This window comes from Entelurus aequoreus, linkage group LG07 (assembly GCF_033978785.1).
Source record: "Entelurus aequoreus isolate RoL-2023_Sb linkage group LG07, RoL_Eaeq_v1.1, whole genome shotgun sequence".
NCBI lineage: Eukaryota > Metazoa > Chordata > Actinopteri > Syngnathiformes > Syngnathidae > Entelurus > Entelurus aequoreus.
In genome coordinates, this window is record NC_084737.1 from 39,591,128 (window position 1) to 39,607,632 (window position 16,505).

The 16,505-nt window shown below is 39.1% G+C and overlaps 1 protein-coding gene across 2 annotated transcripts in view; it reads right to left on the minus strand.

Annotated features, from left to right (window-relative positions):
- The window catches only part of tmcc1a (transmembrane and coiled-coil domain family 1a), a 113,049-nt gene that overhangs the window by 20,297 nt on the left and 76,247 nt on the right, over positions 1 to 16,505 (minus strand). Inside the window, exon 1 of one of the 2 annotated variants that reach the window (XM_062053580.1) lies at positions 8,603 to 9,268. The exons of the other annotated variant lie outside the window; for it this stretch is intronic. Coding sequence (XP_061909564.1) covers positions 8,603 to 8,677 — 75 coding nt within the window. The 5' untranslated portion in view covers positions 8,678 to 9,268. Of the gene's footprint in view, positions 1 to 8,602; positions 9,269 to 16,505 lie in introns of those variants that run through there. 2 annotated transcript variants of the gene reach the window in all.

A 16,505-nucleotide genomic window follows, 5' to 3' on the forward strand; every position in this document is an offset into this window, starting at 1 on the left:
CTCCACCCATGACCTAAACTGGGTCTACCTGCTGCCGGGCCAGGTTGCGCAACAACTTCTGATCCATGTAAAGCTGGTTAAAGCTGTGGGAGGAAAGCTTTGACTTAACTTGGTCGCTTTTCAGGCCTGGGCAACCACACCCAAACAAAATATTATAGCTTGGGCAATTCCATGTTTCATAAGTTAATAGTGAATAATGGATTAGATTTAAATGGCACTTTTCACTGAGAACCGATAATTTCTTCACTCCACATTCACACATGATGGTGGTAAGCTACATTTGTAGACCCAGCTCTGGGGGAGACTGACGGAAGTGTGGTTGCCAATTTGCGCCTACGGTCTACCACTGGGCAATATGGGAAAAAAATAGTCACAATTTTTTTTCCATATCATCCGATCTCGATTAATATCACAATTTTTCATATTGTTTTTAACCTGCCAGTTCTAAAGCATCTGTACGAAAAACCAACCTGCCAGTTTTAAAGCATCTGTACGAAAAACCAAAGGGGTTAGTTGTACATTTTATCAACATACTGAGTAAACTACAAAGCAAATTAAATTAATTGAAGAAAGAAAAAGCATGGTAACATTATGTACCAATAAATCATAGGCAACCAAAAAGCAAAGAAATCAAACAATGTACTGATTGGATCTAGTTTAAGAAACGGTTTGGGTTGGACAGGGTTTATTAAAGTACAAAGAAGAAGAATCCTATTTTGAACCATATTGAAAATGGGATAATCCTCTTCATCTTATGTGAATCACAATTTACTTAAATATTTATTGACAAGAACTTTAATATTTATTTTTTCTGGATTTAAATTGTGTTACAAACTGGGAACAGAAAGTGAACACATGTGTAAAGTAAAAGGGGTATGATTAAATACGTTCTGCTTCTTCCCACTTCTTTAGTCTTCGGACATGTTGTAAAAACTGGAAATATGTGACATGTAATTTTGTAATTGTATGGATGCTCAAAATAAACTTCAACCATAACAATAACTATAAATGCTTTGAGTTTCAAGTAAAAGAAAGCACACACAATAAAGCATCAGTCATTATTTCAACACTGATGATCCACTATAGTATTAGAAGCTTAAGTTATCATGAACTTCCTGATGAAGATGTTTAGGTCAGCATCGGTGATCACGCTCACAAATAGCTATAGCATTAGCACGTAGCATTAGCAGTAGCAGTAGTAGCACAGTGTTTTTTCACACAGCTTTTGGACGACAAGTAGTCATATTTGCAGAAGAAACATACCACCAAACACATAGAATGGTTCTTTTCCTCTTTGGTCCGGAGGACATGACATCCACAGTTTCCAAAAACAATTTGGAAATGTGGACTCATCAGACCACAGAACATTTTTCCACTTTGTATCAGTCCATCTTAGATGAGCTCAGGCCCAGCGAAGCCAACAGCGTTTCTGGGTGTTGTTGATAAACGGTTTTTCGCCTTGCATAGGAGAGTTTTAGCTTGCACTTACAGATGTAGCGACCAACTGTAGTTACTGACAGTGGGTTTCTGAAGTGCTCCTGAGCCCATGTGGTGATATCCTTTACACACTGATGTTGCTTGTTGATGCAGTACAGCCTGAGGGATCGAAGGTCACAGGTTTAGCTTCTTACGTGCAGTGATTTCTCCAGATTCTCTGAACCCTTTGATGATATTACGGACCGTAGATGGTGAAATCCCTAAATTCCTTGCAATAGTTGGTTGAGAAAGGTTTTTCTTAAACTGTTCAACGATTTGCTCACGCATTTGTTGACAAAGTGGTGACCCTCACCCCATCCTTGTTTGTAAATGACTGAGCATTTCATGGAATCTACTTTTATACCCAATCATGGCACCCACCTGTTCCCAATTTGCCTGTTCACCTGTGGGATGTTCCAAATATGTGTTTGATGAGCATTCCTCAACTTTATCAGTATTTATTGCCACCTTTCCCAACTTCTTTGTCACGTGTTGCTAACATCAAATTCTAAAGTTAATGATTATTTGCAAAAAAAAAAAAAGTTTATCAGTTGGAACATCAAATATGTTGTCTTTGTAGCATATTCAACTGAATATGGGTTGAAAATGATTTGCAAATCATTGTATTACGTTTATATTTACATCTAACACAATTTCCCAACTCATATGGAAACGGGGTTTGTATTCACATTCATACAACAGCACTGGGAGAATGGAGGGTGAGGTCTTGCCCAAAGACACAACTGCTGGAAGCTGGAATCGGACAAGGAACCTTCAAGTTGCTGCACAGCCACTCTACCATCTGAGCCACGTCGCCCCTTAAGTTAAAATAGTGTAGAAAACGTTACTTGACTGGCCTGAACAGCCCTGGTTTCAGCCACGTTCAATACTTTCAAATGAAATAAATTCAGAGTCGGGCGCTATCGTCCAAGTTCGGTGACCTTTGACCTCACCAATGCTCTGCTTGAATGGACAAAAGTCCCCACAGACACTTATTACTAGCATGTTGTATAAGGATATCAGAAACGAGTGGAAACTGTTTTTGCTTTTAAATGTCCTTTCTCTCTGTGTAACAGCCACATGCCCCAATTATTTTCTCCATGTGTCTATACTGCTATTGTTGCCACATCCTGGAGTTGTATTGCACAGGCAAAGCATCTCACACAAACAAGCATTTAGGCAGCCAGTCTAACATGGTTATGTGTCACACATAATGGGACACACTCAACAGAAACAACTTGTGCTGTCCCATTACACTAGAACACATGTGTGCGCCCAATTCCATCTCCTTGTTCAATGCAGGTCTTATAGAAAATAGACAGATACGATCCTTTTGGGGGGTACGCTATTGTCCATTGCAAAGACAACATTTTTTGAATGTGTTTGTATCTCCCGTGGAGTTTTGTGTATGTTTTACTCTTGAGTCAAGATTAAGTTGACATAATTAGAACAAATCAGTTGAGTGCAAATATACAGTGTCCTTGTGGTTAGAGTGTCCGCCCTGAGATCGGTAGGTCGTGAGTTCAAACCCCGGCCGAGTCATACCAAAGACTATAAAAATGGGACCCATTGCCTCCCTCACTCAGCATCAAGGGTTGGAATTGGGGGTTAAATCACCAAAATGATTCCCGATTCCTGATTCTGCTGCTCACTGCTTCCCTCACCTCCCAGGGGGTGGAACAAGGGGATGGGTCAAATCAGGGCCGGCCCGTGGCATAGGCCATATAGGCAAATGCTAAGGGCGCCGTCCATCAGGGGGCGCCACGCCAGTGCCACAAATGTTGGAGAAAAAAAAAGGAAAAAAAAGTTGGTACTATTATTTCTAAATACAAAAAATAATCCCATGTCAATTAAAATGCAAAGTAAAGCCTATTTAATAGAAATATTATTTGGTACAATATTACGCCCCCCCATCCCCCGCACGGTGTGCCCCCTCCCTTCCCGTATCATGACTCTTACCACATCAAAAAATCAACACAAGATGTCAAAACGGCCAACGGTGCCCAGGGAAGAAAAAAGAGAAAAGAAGAGGAGAAACGAGAAAAAGACAGAGGTAGCAGGTAGGTAACGTTAGCCTACATGAAATTATTTGTCTGTTACAGAATGTGATTGCAATCTGGCTTTAGCATTAAGCTAATGTTACATGATTCGGCAATTGCTAATCAATAAATAGCTAGTTCTGTTTTAACGTCGGGTTAATATTGTGGAGGGGGCTAAATTGTTATAGAAAATAATAATGTAACGTTAGGTAATTACAGTACTCCCTGGTGTACAGTAATTTGTAAGTCATTCTAGTTAATGCAATATTAAAAAGCACAAATAGAGAACTCTGTAGGATCCCCTTTTTTTGTAATATAGTTGTTAAAGTCATACTGGTTTGATATCTTGTTTTGTGCAGTGCCTTATTTACAGTATATTGTATTTTTAATTTATTTTATGCAACTTGTTGACACGTTTTATTTTGTGTTTATGTATGTAAAAAATATTGTATTTCTGTTAATTTTTTATTTTTTGTATTCATTTATTCATTTTTTTAAATCTTGTTAACTATTCTGATTGTTAATTTGCTTTCTTTAAGTAAAAAAAAAGGTCAAAGACAAAGCTATTCGGTTTCTTGTGAGTATATACACTTCACTGCCGATGTGGGGGGGCGCCACCTAAAATCTTGCCTAGGGCACCATATTGGTTAGGGCCGGGCCTGGGTCAAATGCAGAGAGTAATTTCACCACACCTAGTGTGTGTGTGACTATCAGTGGTACTTTAACTTTATTAAGGCACACATTCCTGTTGACTTGACAAGAGCAACCAAGACTCGACTTGGACTTTAGTCTAATGACTTGAAAAGACTTGTGAATTTTGGCGAATGTGTTCAGTAGATGTTAGACAAGTTTTTTTTGATAAGGAATCACGTAAAAGTACGGAATACTTGCTCTCGTAATAATTTGCATATCGGTAGAATTGCTAGATCTTGTCACAGCAACAAGCGTGAAAAAAATGGGAAAGATGAGTTGATGGAGTGAAAACATTCCTCATCGTGGCATCGGCATTTGAACTCTGCTAAGACAAACTTTTAATGACATCTTTGACATTGACTGTATGCACACAACTGAAAAAAGAAAAAAAATAAGCTGTCTAAACTTATTAGCGCAAGCACAGTAGCAGCCCATCGTGACGTGTCTATTTGGTGGCCATCTTGTTTAGGAAAACGGTCCCATTAAATGCAAGCAGAGGTGGGTAGACTACCCAAAACATTTTCTCAAGTAAGAGCACCGTTGTTGCGTGAAAAAGATACTCAAGTATTGAATAACTTGTGAGTAACTTCTGATTTATTTAGAAGCTATTGTTAATGTTTTTTGGACTACAACAATAGTGTGTGTGTGTGTGTGTGTGTGTGTGTGTGTGTGTGTGTGTGTGTGTGTGTGTGTGTGTGTGTGTGTGTGTGTGTGTGTGTGTGTGTGTGTGTGTGTGTGTGTGTGTGTGTGTGAAACCTAAAAATCATATACAATATATTGCAGCATGTTTTCTCTAGTTGGAAATGGAATAATTTTATTAGTTTGAAAGTAATAATGGAAGATTTTTTTGCTGTTTGTCTGACGTCATGTAACTTTTTAGTCAATACGTTTCTATGTACTAAATTAGTCTGATTTGTCAAATAATTAAGTTTTTTTTATTTACTCACCCACATGTGAAGTTCTAGTTTTCATGCTCTTATCTCTAATGTGAATGTTGGTGATATGCAGTGTGGCTCTTGTACACTAGGGGACGCTTGTAGTCATTTCAGCTTGTTAGCTGTGTGGTAATGTAAATTGGGTAGAAGAAGAGAATGCTACATGTTAATAATAAGCTAGTGCTAGTAACTTTCAAGCTACGGATCTAACAGATAAGTACTTTCCATTGCTATTTGATGTTATTGGTAATGTTTAAATATGTTTGAATGATACTTGTGGTTATTAGGATCATCATAGACATACAAAGATCGCTTTTTAGTTAACTGTTTTAGGATGTTTCTGCTTACCAGTTGTCTCAAACAGCAGGTATGTACTGGTGTCATGTCACATAATTAAATTGTCTTTTTTGGGAACATTCTCACAATTACTTAACAAGTAAGTTTCTATTTTACCATATTCTTAAAAATACTGACCTAATTCAGCTTCTATATCTATTTGTACCTTGTGCTTGTTTGGCGTACTAAACAGTCCCTAACCACTGGCTTGTTATTCGCCCCGTGTTTAAGTTGGAATGGTCAAACAGAGTCATGTGACTGCCAGGATCTGTTTGATTGGTGAAATGGAATCAAACATCACTAAATCAATCAAAGTTTTTATCCCTTAATCCCAAATGCCTCAAAGGGCTGCACAAACCACCACAACATCCTCGGCTCTGATCCCACATCTGGTCAAGAAAAAACTCAACCCAATGGGATAACGAGAAACCTTGTGCCGGGTGGATACAGTAAATAATGTGAGAGTCCAGTCCATATGGAGGCCAGCAGGGGATCCTCTTGTATAAAACGTACATGGGATTAATGAAACAGAGTCATGTGACAGTGCCTGCCGGAAGAAGGCTCGCTGAATACGTCTTTGCAAGCCTTAATTAATAGATTATAAATAATTGTGATGTACATAAATGTAACGATCGGACTGAAACTCAATGTAACAGAGTAAAAGTAGCATTTCTTCATCACAAACATACTCAAGTAAAAGTAAAAGTATATTGTATTAAAACTACTCTGACAAGTACAATTTTTCCAAAAAGTTACTTAAGTAAATGTAACCTGAATGCATGCATAGCTTCTTCATTTTTTAAATTATTTTCATGCAGTTAACTTTATTGTCAGCGTCAAAACGTGTGCAAATAATGCAAAACATTTAATTAAAAAGATGCAAAAACTATTCTTACCAAAAAATAGTTTAAAGGGGAGCTATGATGATTTCAATCTACATTTAAAACACTTTAATGTGGTCTAGATCAGTGATTCTCAAACATGTGGTACACAGGCTCCATCTAGTGGTACGCCAAAGAATCACTTGATTCAAGTACAGTGTTTTATTTTCCTACATTCATACACAGTGTTACCATTCACATTGTGTGTAATGTTACAGTGGTCAAAATATTAAATATACTTGTTACAAACAGCCTTTGTCTTGTTCTAAATTAATACTTAGGCCTACCAGCTACGATTTTTAAATTGTTGTCATGATGGTAGCATTAGAGAGACAAGTTTTTTCTGAGGTGGTACTTGGCAAAAAAAAAAGTTTGAGAACCACTGGTCTAGATTATTTATAGTGGATATGCTTTCGTGTAGATTTTGCATGAATGATTCTCTATAGCACATGCAAAGATGATTTACTAAACATGTGCAAAATAGGATTGAGTCTGTTAAGTGAGCAGAATATGGCGTGCAATCGATTTTGCGTCTCTGTCTTTATTAATATGCAAAATATATGCTGATCATCAAAGCGGCCACAATACTGGGAGGGGAAATGCAAATATAATTATGTAGCACACACAGTGTGATTTATCAACACTCATCACCGTTTTGCGAACACTGTTTTGCGTTTTATTTAGCACATATGAAAAGTACGTGCAAACTGACAGATCCACACACGGCTGCAGGATCAGTGCTTGTGCTGCACAAACAGATGATGGACAGACACTAATCATTTGTGCCAAGTGTGTGTGTGTCAACATTTTTGATGGTCAGAAATAAAATAAATATTAGACATATTGTCTATTCAGCAATGTCCTTTTATTTTATTTATAGCTGCTGAATGATTTATGGGGCTGATTAAAATTTTGGTGTCTGCTGGAATTTTTTTTTATGTCGTTCATTCTTTTAATGTAGGAAATATATTACTATAATATACCTCCTACATGTAAAGACGTCTTTCATTATACATTTTCTTGCGTTTGGGTCATTCCAGGCGCACAAATGCGTTGGTGATGCGATCCACAGCCTCACGCACAGAATTAAGTGTCAGTGTGCATATGTTTCTGTTGTCTGGATTGCGATTCAGAAAAAGTGTTACACATTATGGATATGTGCTGTCGGTTCAACACATCGCACACAAGCAGGGGCATGATAACATGGACAAGACTTGAGCTTTAATTGAGACCTGCAAAACACTGACTTATTCCCACTTTTGTCCGCATATGTAGATTTAATGCCACTGTACATAATTGTTTTTAGCGAATACGGGCTGGCAATTAATAAGAAAAGTCCAATATCCACAAAGGACTGGACCTTGCTTCAATGGTAGACAATGGAATAGGCCGCTGCGGTGTCAACCAAAACTAAATGGGGATACATCCTTCTCCAAAAAGCAATTCTGCCTTTTGCAGAAATATTATTTCCATTTATATGAGTTGTATCTATATCTACTGTATGACTTCATCACTGGCCCTCAGCTGGACAGACATCCCTGCTGAAATGAACTTCACTCTCCTGATTAGTCGGCTTTAAACTTTGACCCCACTGTCTGTGCACATGGTTGTCATATTGAGATCATGGCCGTACTAAGAGGCAAACTTATCTGATTCAACCAACTGATTTGACTATCGTGACAGTAAATAGAAAATAATATGCAGGTACATATTATAAATATCTACAAAATATGTACCTATAAACTCCCCTTCATATATTATGATGTTTAGTTTTCTGGAGTATATCAACAGTGAGTGATTAAATACATTATATATTGATGTAATTTATGGTACTGTAAGATAAGCATTGTCACTTTTGTAATGCTAAAAATAAATTTAACAAAGCACGGTGGCTTTAATTGTTAACTGTTATTGTCTGCTGCCCCAGTTTCAGATGGAGTTCCCACACAACATGCCAAATCAGGAAATGCTGCAACGGTCACAAAAGGGATATTTATAAAATCCAAATCCGCTTTTTTCCCTTTAAGAGGATCCGAAGAGGAAACAATACACCCCATTCATTAGATATGGCAACTTGCATAACCCCAGTTGATGCTGGATACGGGAGGCATTTAACTACAGCCCGCACACACATTATTTACCTAATAACATGAAGTTTGCATTACATCATGTTTACATTTTTGTACAACATTGTAGAGGTGACAGATGAGGCATAGCACAATACATTTGGGTGGACACTCACGGTGGTTGGAGAAGGAGGTGGAGAGGTGTCAGGAGTTACCAGGCTGAGGATAACCTCCATGGTGGGAAGACACATGTGCACACCTGGGATTGTAATTCTGTTTGGTCAGTCTCACTTTTAGAGTGTTCTTAATGGGCCGACTACAGTCGGGGTAGGGAAAGATTGCAGCTCAGTGTGACCACTCATCACTCACTGCAGAAAAATCCACTTCATAATCCACTTGACTCCAAGTCCACTGGGCAAAGACTCCTCTTGACTACAAAGTATTGGCACTTGGGTGTTTCAACTGACTGTATATCCAGAAACTAAAGACAGTACAGATGGCCTAGTCTATAGAGTTGGAAACACTCCACACGTGTCCACGCTTTACTATGCTGTACACTAAACCTACTGCAGTATGGAAGAAACATCTGAACCCTTCAACAAGCACGACTCCCACAAACATCTTGCATTACCGGCAAAACAAAGAGTAAAAAGGTAAAGGATCCGTCTGCTGCAGTTGCGTGGAGAAGGAGTCTTGATGGTTAACAGCATGAAGTCTCCCAGAGTTGAAAGAAGGAAGAATATCCAAGTTTTAAGAGTTTTTTGACATCAGTTCTTCAGAAAGAGGGAGAAGAAGGAACTCGAAGTACGGATGTGAGGGGAGTGCAACAGCACACTTTGGGAAAGAAAAGGATCCCACCGGGAGCTGTCGCTGAGAGGGTGACAGAGTGAGCGATGAAGCATAGAGGGGTTGTGAGAAAGCCTCATGCAACGGGGGGTGGGGGGCTTTTATTCTGTTGGATGTTCCAGTCCAACTCAGCTCTAAAACAGGGGCTTCATTAGGATGGAAGAAAGAATGAAAACTCTTCTGCTACCCTCAGTTTCAATTATCACACAGTTAGATTGTCACACCCCATCAGTTTCTTGAGTGATCTTGCGCTAATGAATTACGACTGAGACCTTTAACAACCACAGCCAACCCCAGGGTTTAACCTGACCATCCAAATCGCTCAATCATGAAAACAGTGTTTTCATGCACATATATTGTGTAAAAAATGCTATATAATGAATGTTCGAAAGATGGATGGGAACTATGTAAATATGAAAAGTAAATGCAGATTACAGGGATTATAGAGTCCCATGACAATTACAAAGGAGGCATTCAAAACATTGTTGATGTCATTGCACCATCCTAAGAAATATTTTGGTTAATTATTATAAAGTGAAACGCAGTAGGGAAAAGTTTGATACCTTTATTTCTACTTGACCCAAAAGCAACTATCAAAATCATTATTCACAACTATTGCATTAAACATTTGTATATTTGTATTCTAATACCCAGAAGAGAAACCACATGAGGCGTATTAGTCCTAATGCAAAAAGTTGGTGATGACGTCACTGGCTAAGATGTACACATGGAGCACAAGAGCTACTAAATGCCTGTTTCAGAGTTAAGAGGGAGGGGGAGAGTAGGGCATGAATACAGGCTTTAATGAGCGAGCAGGAGGAGTAAGGGAAACACAAAAGAGGGACGGAATTAGGGAAAAGGCTGCTTATATAAGAACTAACACAACTTGGGTTGAAGGTAGAGCAAGTGTGTGGTGTGTGGAATGGTGTGTGAATGGTAGACCCACAAGAGAACATTTCATTTTTACATTACACATAAAGAAGTGAAAACTGCTAGAATGTATTTCTCCGAATAAATACAGTAGGTTAAGGAAAATGCAAAAATACAGACAAATGCATCAGTAAGAGTTTCAACTGTCGCATCTGTGTGATCATGTTTTGTTTAAGTTATGTTCTACTTGGTTTTGGACTCTTTTTAGTTCCTGCTTTTCATTCCCTTGTCTTGTTTCCATGGTTACCCATTCTGTCGCATCTGTGTGATCATGTTTTGTTTAAGTTATGTTCTACTTGGTTTTGGACTCTTTTTAGTTCCTGCTTTTCATTCCCTTGTCTTGTTTCCATGGTTACCCATTAGTTTCACCTGTTCCACGTTTGGACTCATTGTGCACTCTTGTTTGTCACCATAGCAACCCATTAGTTTTCACCTGTCCTCACGACTCACGCACCTGTCTTTAATCATGTCTGTGTTATTTAAGTCCATTGTTTTCCTGTTGTTCGTGCTGGCGTCCTCACACATTCAGCACTCTGCTTCATGTCGTGTCACAGTTCTCTATGTCAAGTAAGTTTGTGTTTATTGTTCATAGTTTTTGTGCCCACGTGCATGTCTTTTGTTTCATAGCCGAGTTTGTTACCTCCTCTGTGAGCGCCTTTTGTTTATTTCTTTTTTATTGTTAAATAAACATGTATTCAAATTCACGCCTCGCACGCGCCAATTTTCCTTTGCACCACGGGAGAACAAACCACGCCACAGACCCAGTCCTGACATCAACAGTCTGAATTATTATTATTAGGAAAGGAAAGTTACTATTTCAGAAAGTGCAGCATTAAAGTGGGAACAGCGCTTTTTGGGGGTGAAATTTGCCTATAATTCACAATCCTTATGAAGGACAAGAACACATGTCTTTTTTGTTAATGCATTCTTCCATCCATCCATCCATCTTCCTCCGCTTATCCGAGGTCGGGTCGCGGGGGCAGCAGCCTAAGCAGGGAAGCCCAGACTTCCCTCTCCCCAGCCACTTGGTCCAGCTCTTCCCGGGGGATCCCGAGGCGTTCCCAGGCCAGCCGGGAGACATAGTCTTCCCAACGTGTCCTGGGCCGTTGTTAATCCTAAATAAACTAGGGCTGTCAAGTGATACATTTTTAAATCAGATTATTCACTGTCTTTACTTCATAGGTTATTATTTACTTGCATAAATAAAATGTGCTTAAGAAAATACCCCAATATTTGGATACAAATGCAATTTGGTAGTCACAATGTCATACAGGCACGTTTAAAAAAATATATTTTACTGAACTGCAAGTCATTGATTTGCTCAAAACTTGGTGACAGTAAGTATAGTAAGAATTAAGTGCACATTTTGAAAGTCTCTGCAATAATATAGCTAACTAGATACAGATAGATAATGTAATAAAGACACCTATAAACAACTTTACATTGTGCACTGTTTACATCTGAATTTACTCTTCTGTAAACCATTTTTCATTTTGTTGCTGCAGTTGGACCGAATGTGACGTGTCGCACTGTTATTGTGAAGCCGGAAGTGTGTGTGTGTGTGTGAAAGAGAAGGTGCCTTGATGAGAAACCAGTGTGTTGGTTGTCAATAAAGTATGTGCCTCTTGATTCCCTCGTAAATGTCTGTCTTTTCTGTTGGGCTTCATCTAATTACAAACCCTTGGTTACACAAACTGCCTTATTTACTTGTTCAAATGACAGCGCTGATCTCTTTTTTGTACAAACTACCTCTAGTTTGTATGACGTTAGTTGGCGACACGAACGACATCTTGCAGTACTTGGTCTTCACAGATGTTAAGTGTCCTACATGTGGTGGCTGTCCATTTAGAAAAGGCATTGTTTAATTAATCTTTGGTAAATGCAGATAAATTCAGCCAGCATAGTTTGTTGTGCTTTGTTTGTTGTCAATGTAGCATTCATGCTAGCGCCGCCATCCTCCTGTTTATGTTTCACTTTAAAGCTGGGGTACTTGAATGTTTGTCACCAGGCAGAAATCAAACTGTAAATCCCGCCCCCACTCTGCGCACCTCGCCGATAGTCCCTCCCAGTCTGCTCCTCTCTGCAAGTGCACAAAATCACGCACGAGAGCTGTACGTACACATGCATAGGTTGTTGACAGTCGAAAGTTGCATTGAAAGATCCCCTAGTTTGTATTTTGTTGCAGAAAATAAATGTTGTCACAGGTACGTGTTTGTTTTTTTTACTCTAATATTGAAATACCCTTTTGTGTTGCTAATATTATACACAGATTTATCAAAAATCTAAATGCAAAAACCACAAACTATGTCTCTGCTTACAATACACGGAAAAGCAATCTTGTGACTTGCGGTAACTCGCGTCGCCATGCAAAACATAAAATATAGGAAAACGGAACATTAGATTACCTTTCTAATAGGAAAACAGACACTTGCGCGACCAAAGTTAGTCCAAGACTGGCCCGCAATGCCCTCCATCTTGAATACGTTGGACCAATATTCATCTTAGACGTACAGCGTCTTTATTTTCTTCCATTGATTTCCTCTTTTTGGCTTTTTTAGCAGTATATGCTGTAACGGCAAGCGCATGGATTGCGATCTTTCCAGGTTGGTATTCGGCAGCCGTGCTTTACTGAAAACAAGTTTGCTCTGTGCACGTGTTTCAATATATATCGCGTCAGCCGATGAGGAGGCTCCTTCCTGGGCTCTGCTCAACCCTTTTTCTCTAAATCCTGTGATTGGATCTGGAGGGGTTGGCTGCCATGAAGACAAATGAGTTTGTCTTCAGTTTTTTTTTACTAAAATACTTCATTATATGGCACAGACAGCACACAGACGTACAATTTTTTCAGAAATGATTACTGTTACGATATACTGTATTATGCTAATATGATTTTTTTTCTTAGACAAAGAATAAAACTTAGGTACCCCAGCTTTAAGATGCTATTTTAAATTTGATGTGCACCGATGATAAGAACCTTTGTTGTTGCAATATTAACTAATTACCTCAGTTCTATCTAAAATTCCATCAGAGTTTGTTTTGAAAGGCGCAGTCCACATTGCTTTAACAATCATCACACTGGCATGTGCCGTGTTCACCGCCTGTGCAATCCGTGAATATAATAATGCGATCATTTTTTCAAGTAATCACATGCGTTGACATTGACAGCCCTAAATTAAAAATAAAATAAAAGTCCGCTTACAATGGAGTCAATGTGAGCTATGACATCATTGTGTTTATTCCAAACATAAAACCAAATAAAAACTGCCAACAATACTCCATTTGCATTTCGTGACCTGAATACTAACCAAGTTTTAGCAATATTGTTATTATAAGCGCTAACGTTAAGGACCTACATTTAGCGGCGAATTGATCAGAGAGAGGTAACTTTCTTATGCTGCTGTATTGACATCGTCAGCTGGTGAGCTACATTCACGCCTCTGAGCTTGTGACAATTATTTCTAGATTATAAATCATGCTCTCACCTTGATAGTAAAACGACGTGGACATAAACTGAGAAGTTGGTAAATTTTGACAACCAATTTTGACATGGAGATGATAAGAAAGACAGTGAAAGACAATGGTTTGCACACACCTTTTTTTTAAACCTTTTGTGAGGACTATTCTTTATCTAAACAAGAATATATCAACATCCTATCAGTCGGCATCCTAATGACAACTGACGTTGTACAGATGGGTATGTTTGTTGGCTCACATTTTGTCCGTAGTTACTAGTAATCAGTGACGTAGTTGAAAGAAAAAGTCAACGTTATGATCAGTCTATGAAATTAATGCGCCGGCGTATGCTTAAAATGAGCAAAATACGTAAATATTTCATGTTATTATGAATATGTCTGTTACTACATTACATATATACTTACAATAAAGTAATCAGGATATGTTAACTTTGAATATCCTTGTTTGATTAGACTATTCAAAACGTCCCAAGTTCCTTTTATATTGTTTTTTGTTTCATATAGGTTTTTAGGAGCCCAGTCTAGATTGTATTTTTTTACTCATCCTCCCCCAACGTTTACCTTTTTCCCATCCTTTATGGGGCACCTTGTGGTGACCCATCAGCGTTCCTGTTCTGTAACCCTATACACTGTTTGTTTGTCTAATCTTGAACGGGTTTGTGCTGAAAACAAAGTTTTGTTGTACTTGTGCAATGACAATAAACCGACCTACCTACCTATGGGTTGAAACGTTGCGTGTCTTTTATTTTGCTAATTACTGTGAATGTGTCGTTAAAGGCCTACTGAAACCCACTACTACCGACAACGCAGTCTGATAGTTTATATATCAATGATGAAATCTTAACATTGCAACACATGCCAATACGGCCGGGTTAACTTATAAAGTGCAATTTTAAATTTCCCGCTAAACTTCCGGTTGAAAACGTTTATGTATGATGACATATGCGCGTGACGTCAATCGTTGAAACGGAAGTATGCGGACACATTGAATCCTATACAAAAAGCTCTGTTTTCTTCTCAAAATTCCACAGTATTCTGGACATCTGTGTTGGTGAATCTTTTGCAATTTGTTTAATGAACAATGAAGACTGCAAAGAAGAAAGTTGTAGGTGGGATCGGTGTATTAGCGGAGGACTACAGCAACACAACCAGGAGGACTTTGAGATGGATAGCAGACGCGCTAGCCGCCAAACTCACCTTGACTTCCTCCGTCTCCGGGCCGCCGACCGCATCTGTGATCGGGTGAAGTCCTTCGTCGCACCGTCGATCGCTGGAACGCAGGTGAGCACGGGTGTAGATGAGCAGATGAGGGCTGGCTGGCGTAGGTGGATAGCTAATGTTTTTAGCATAGCTCTGTGAGGTCCGGTTGCTAAGTTAGCTTCAATGGCGTCGTTAGCAACAGCATTGTTAAGCTTTGCCAAGCTGGAAAGCATTAACCGTGTATTTACAGGTCCATGGTTTAATAGTATTATTGATTTTCTGTCTATCCTTCCAATCAGGGGTTTATTTCTTTTGTTTCTATATGCAGTTAAGCACGATGCTATCACGTTAGCTCCGTAGCTAAAGTGCTTTGCCGATGTATTGTGGTGGAGATAAAAGTCACTGTGAATGTCCATTTCGCGTTCTCGACTCTCATTTTCAAGAGGATATAGTATCCGAGGTGGTTTAAAATACAAATCCGTGATCCACAATAGAAGAAGGAGAGAGTGTGGAATCCAATGAGCCAGCTTGTACCTAAGTTACGGTCAGAGCGAAAAAAGATATGTCCTGCACTGCACTCTAGTCCTTCACTCTCACGTTCCTCATCCACGAATCTTTCATCCTCGCTCAAATGAATGGGGTAATCGTCGCTTTCTCGGTCAGAATCGCTCTGGCTGCATTGAAAACAATGGGGAAATGTGAGGAGCCCTTCAGCCTGTGATGTCACGCTACTTCCGGTACAGGCAAGGCTTTTTTTTATCAGCAACCAAAAGTTGCAACTTTATTGTCAATGTTCTCTACTAAATCCTTTCAGCAAAAATATGGCAATATCGCGAAATGATCAAGTATGACACATAGAATGGATCTGCTATCCCTGTTTAAATAAAACAATTTCCTTTTAGTAGGCCTTTAAGTTTACAGCGTCCTTTAAGATTTTAATGTGTCAAGGATGCAGGGCGCATAATTAGTAACATCACTGCCTACTTAAGTGTTCCTGAAACAGACTGGGAGAAGAGGGTTATTAAAGGCCTACTGAAATGAAATGTTTTTATTTAAACGGGGATAGCAGATCCATTCTATGTGTCATACTTGATCATTTCGCGATATTGCCATATTTTTGCTGAAAGGATTTAGTGGAGAACATCGACGATAAAGTTCGCAACTTTTGGTCGCTGATAAAAAAGCCTTGCCTGTACCGGAAGTAGCGTGACGTCACAGGTTGAAGAACTCCTCACATCTGCACATTGTTTACACCAGCAGTGAGAGCGATTCGGACCGAGAAAGCCACGATTACCCCATTAATTTGAGCGAGGATGAAAGATTCATGGATGAGGAAAGTGAGAGTGAAGGATTAGAGTGCAGTGCAGGACACCAGGATGTATCTTTTTTCGCTCTGACTGTAACTTAGGTACAAGGGCTCATTGGATTCCACACTTTCTCCTTTTTCTATTGTGGATCACGGATTTGTATTTTAAACCACCTCGGATACTATATCCTCTTGAAAATGAGAGTCGATAACGCGAAATGGACATTCACAGTGACTTTTATCTCCACGACAATACATCGGTGAAGCACTTTAGCTTCGGAGCTAACGTGATAGCATTGGGCTTAACTGCAAATAGAAACAGAA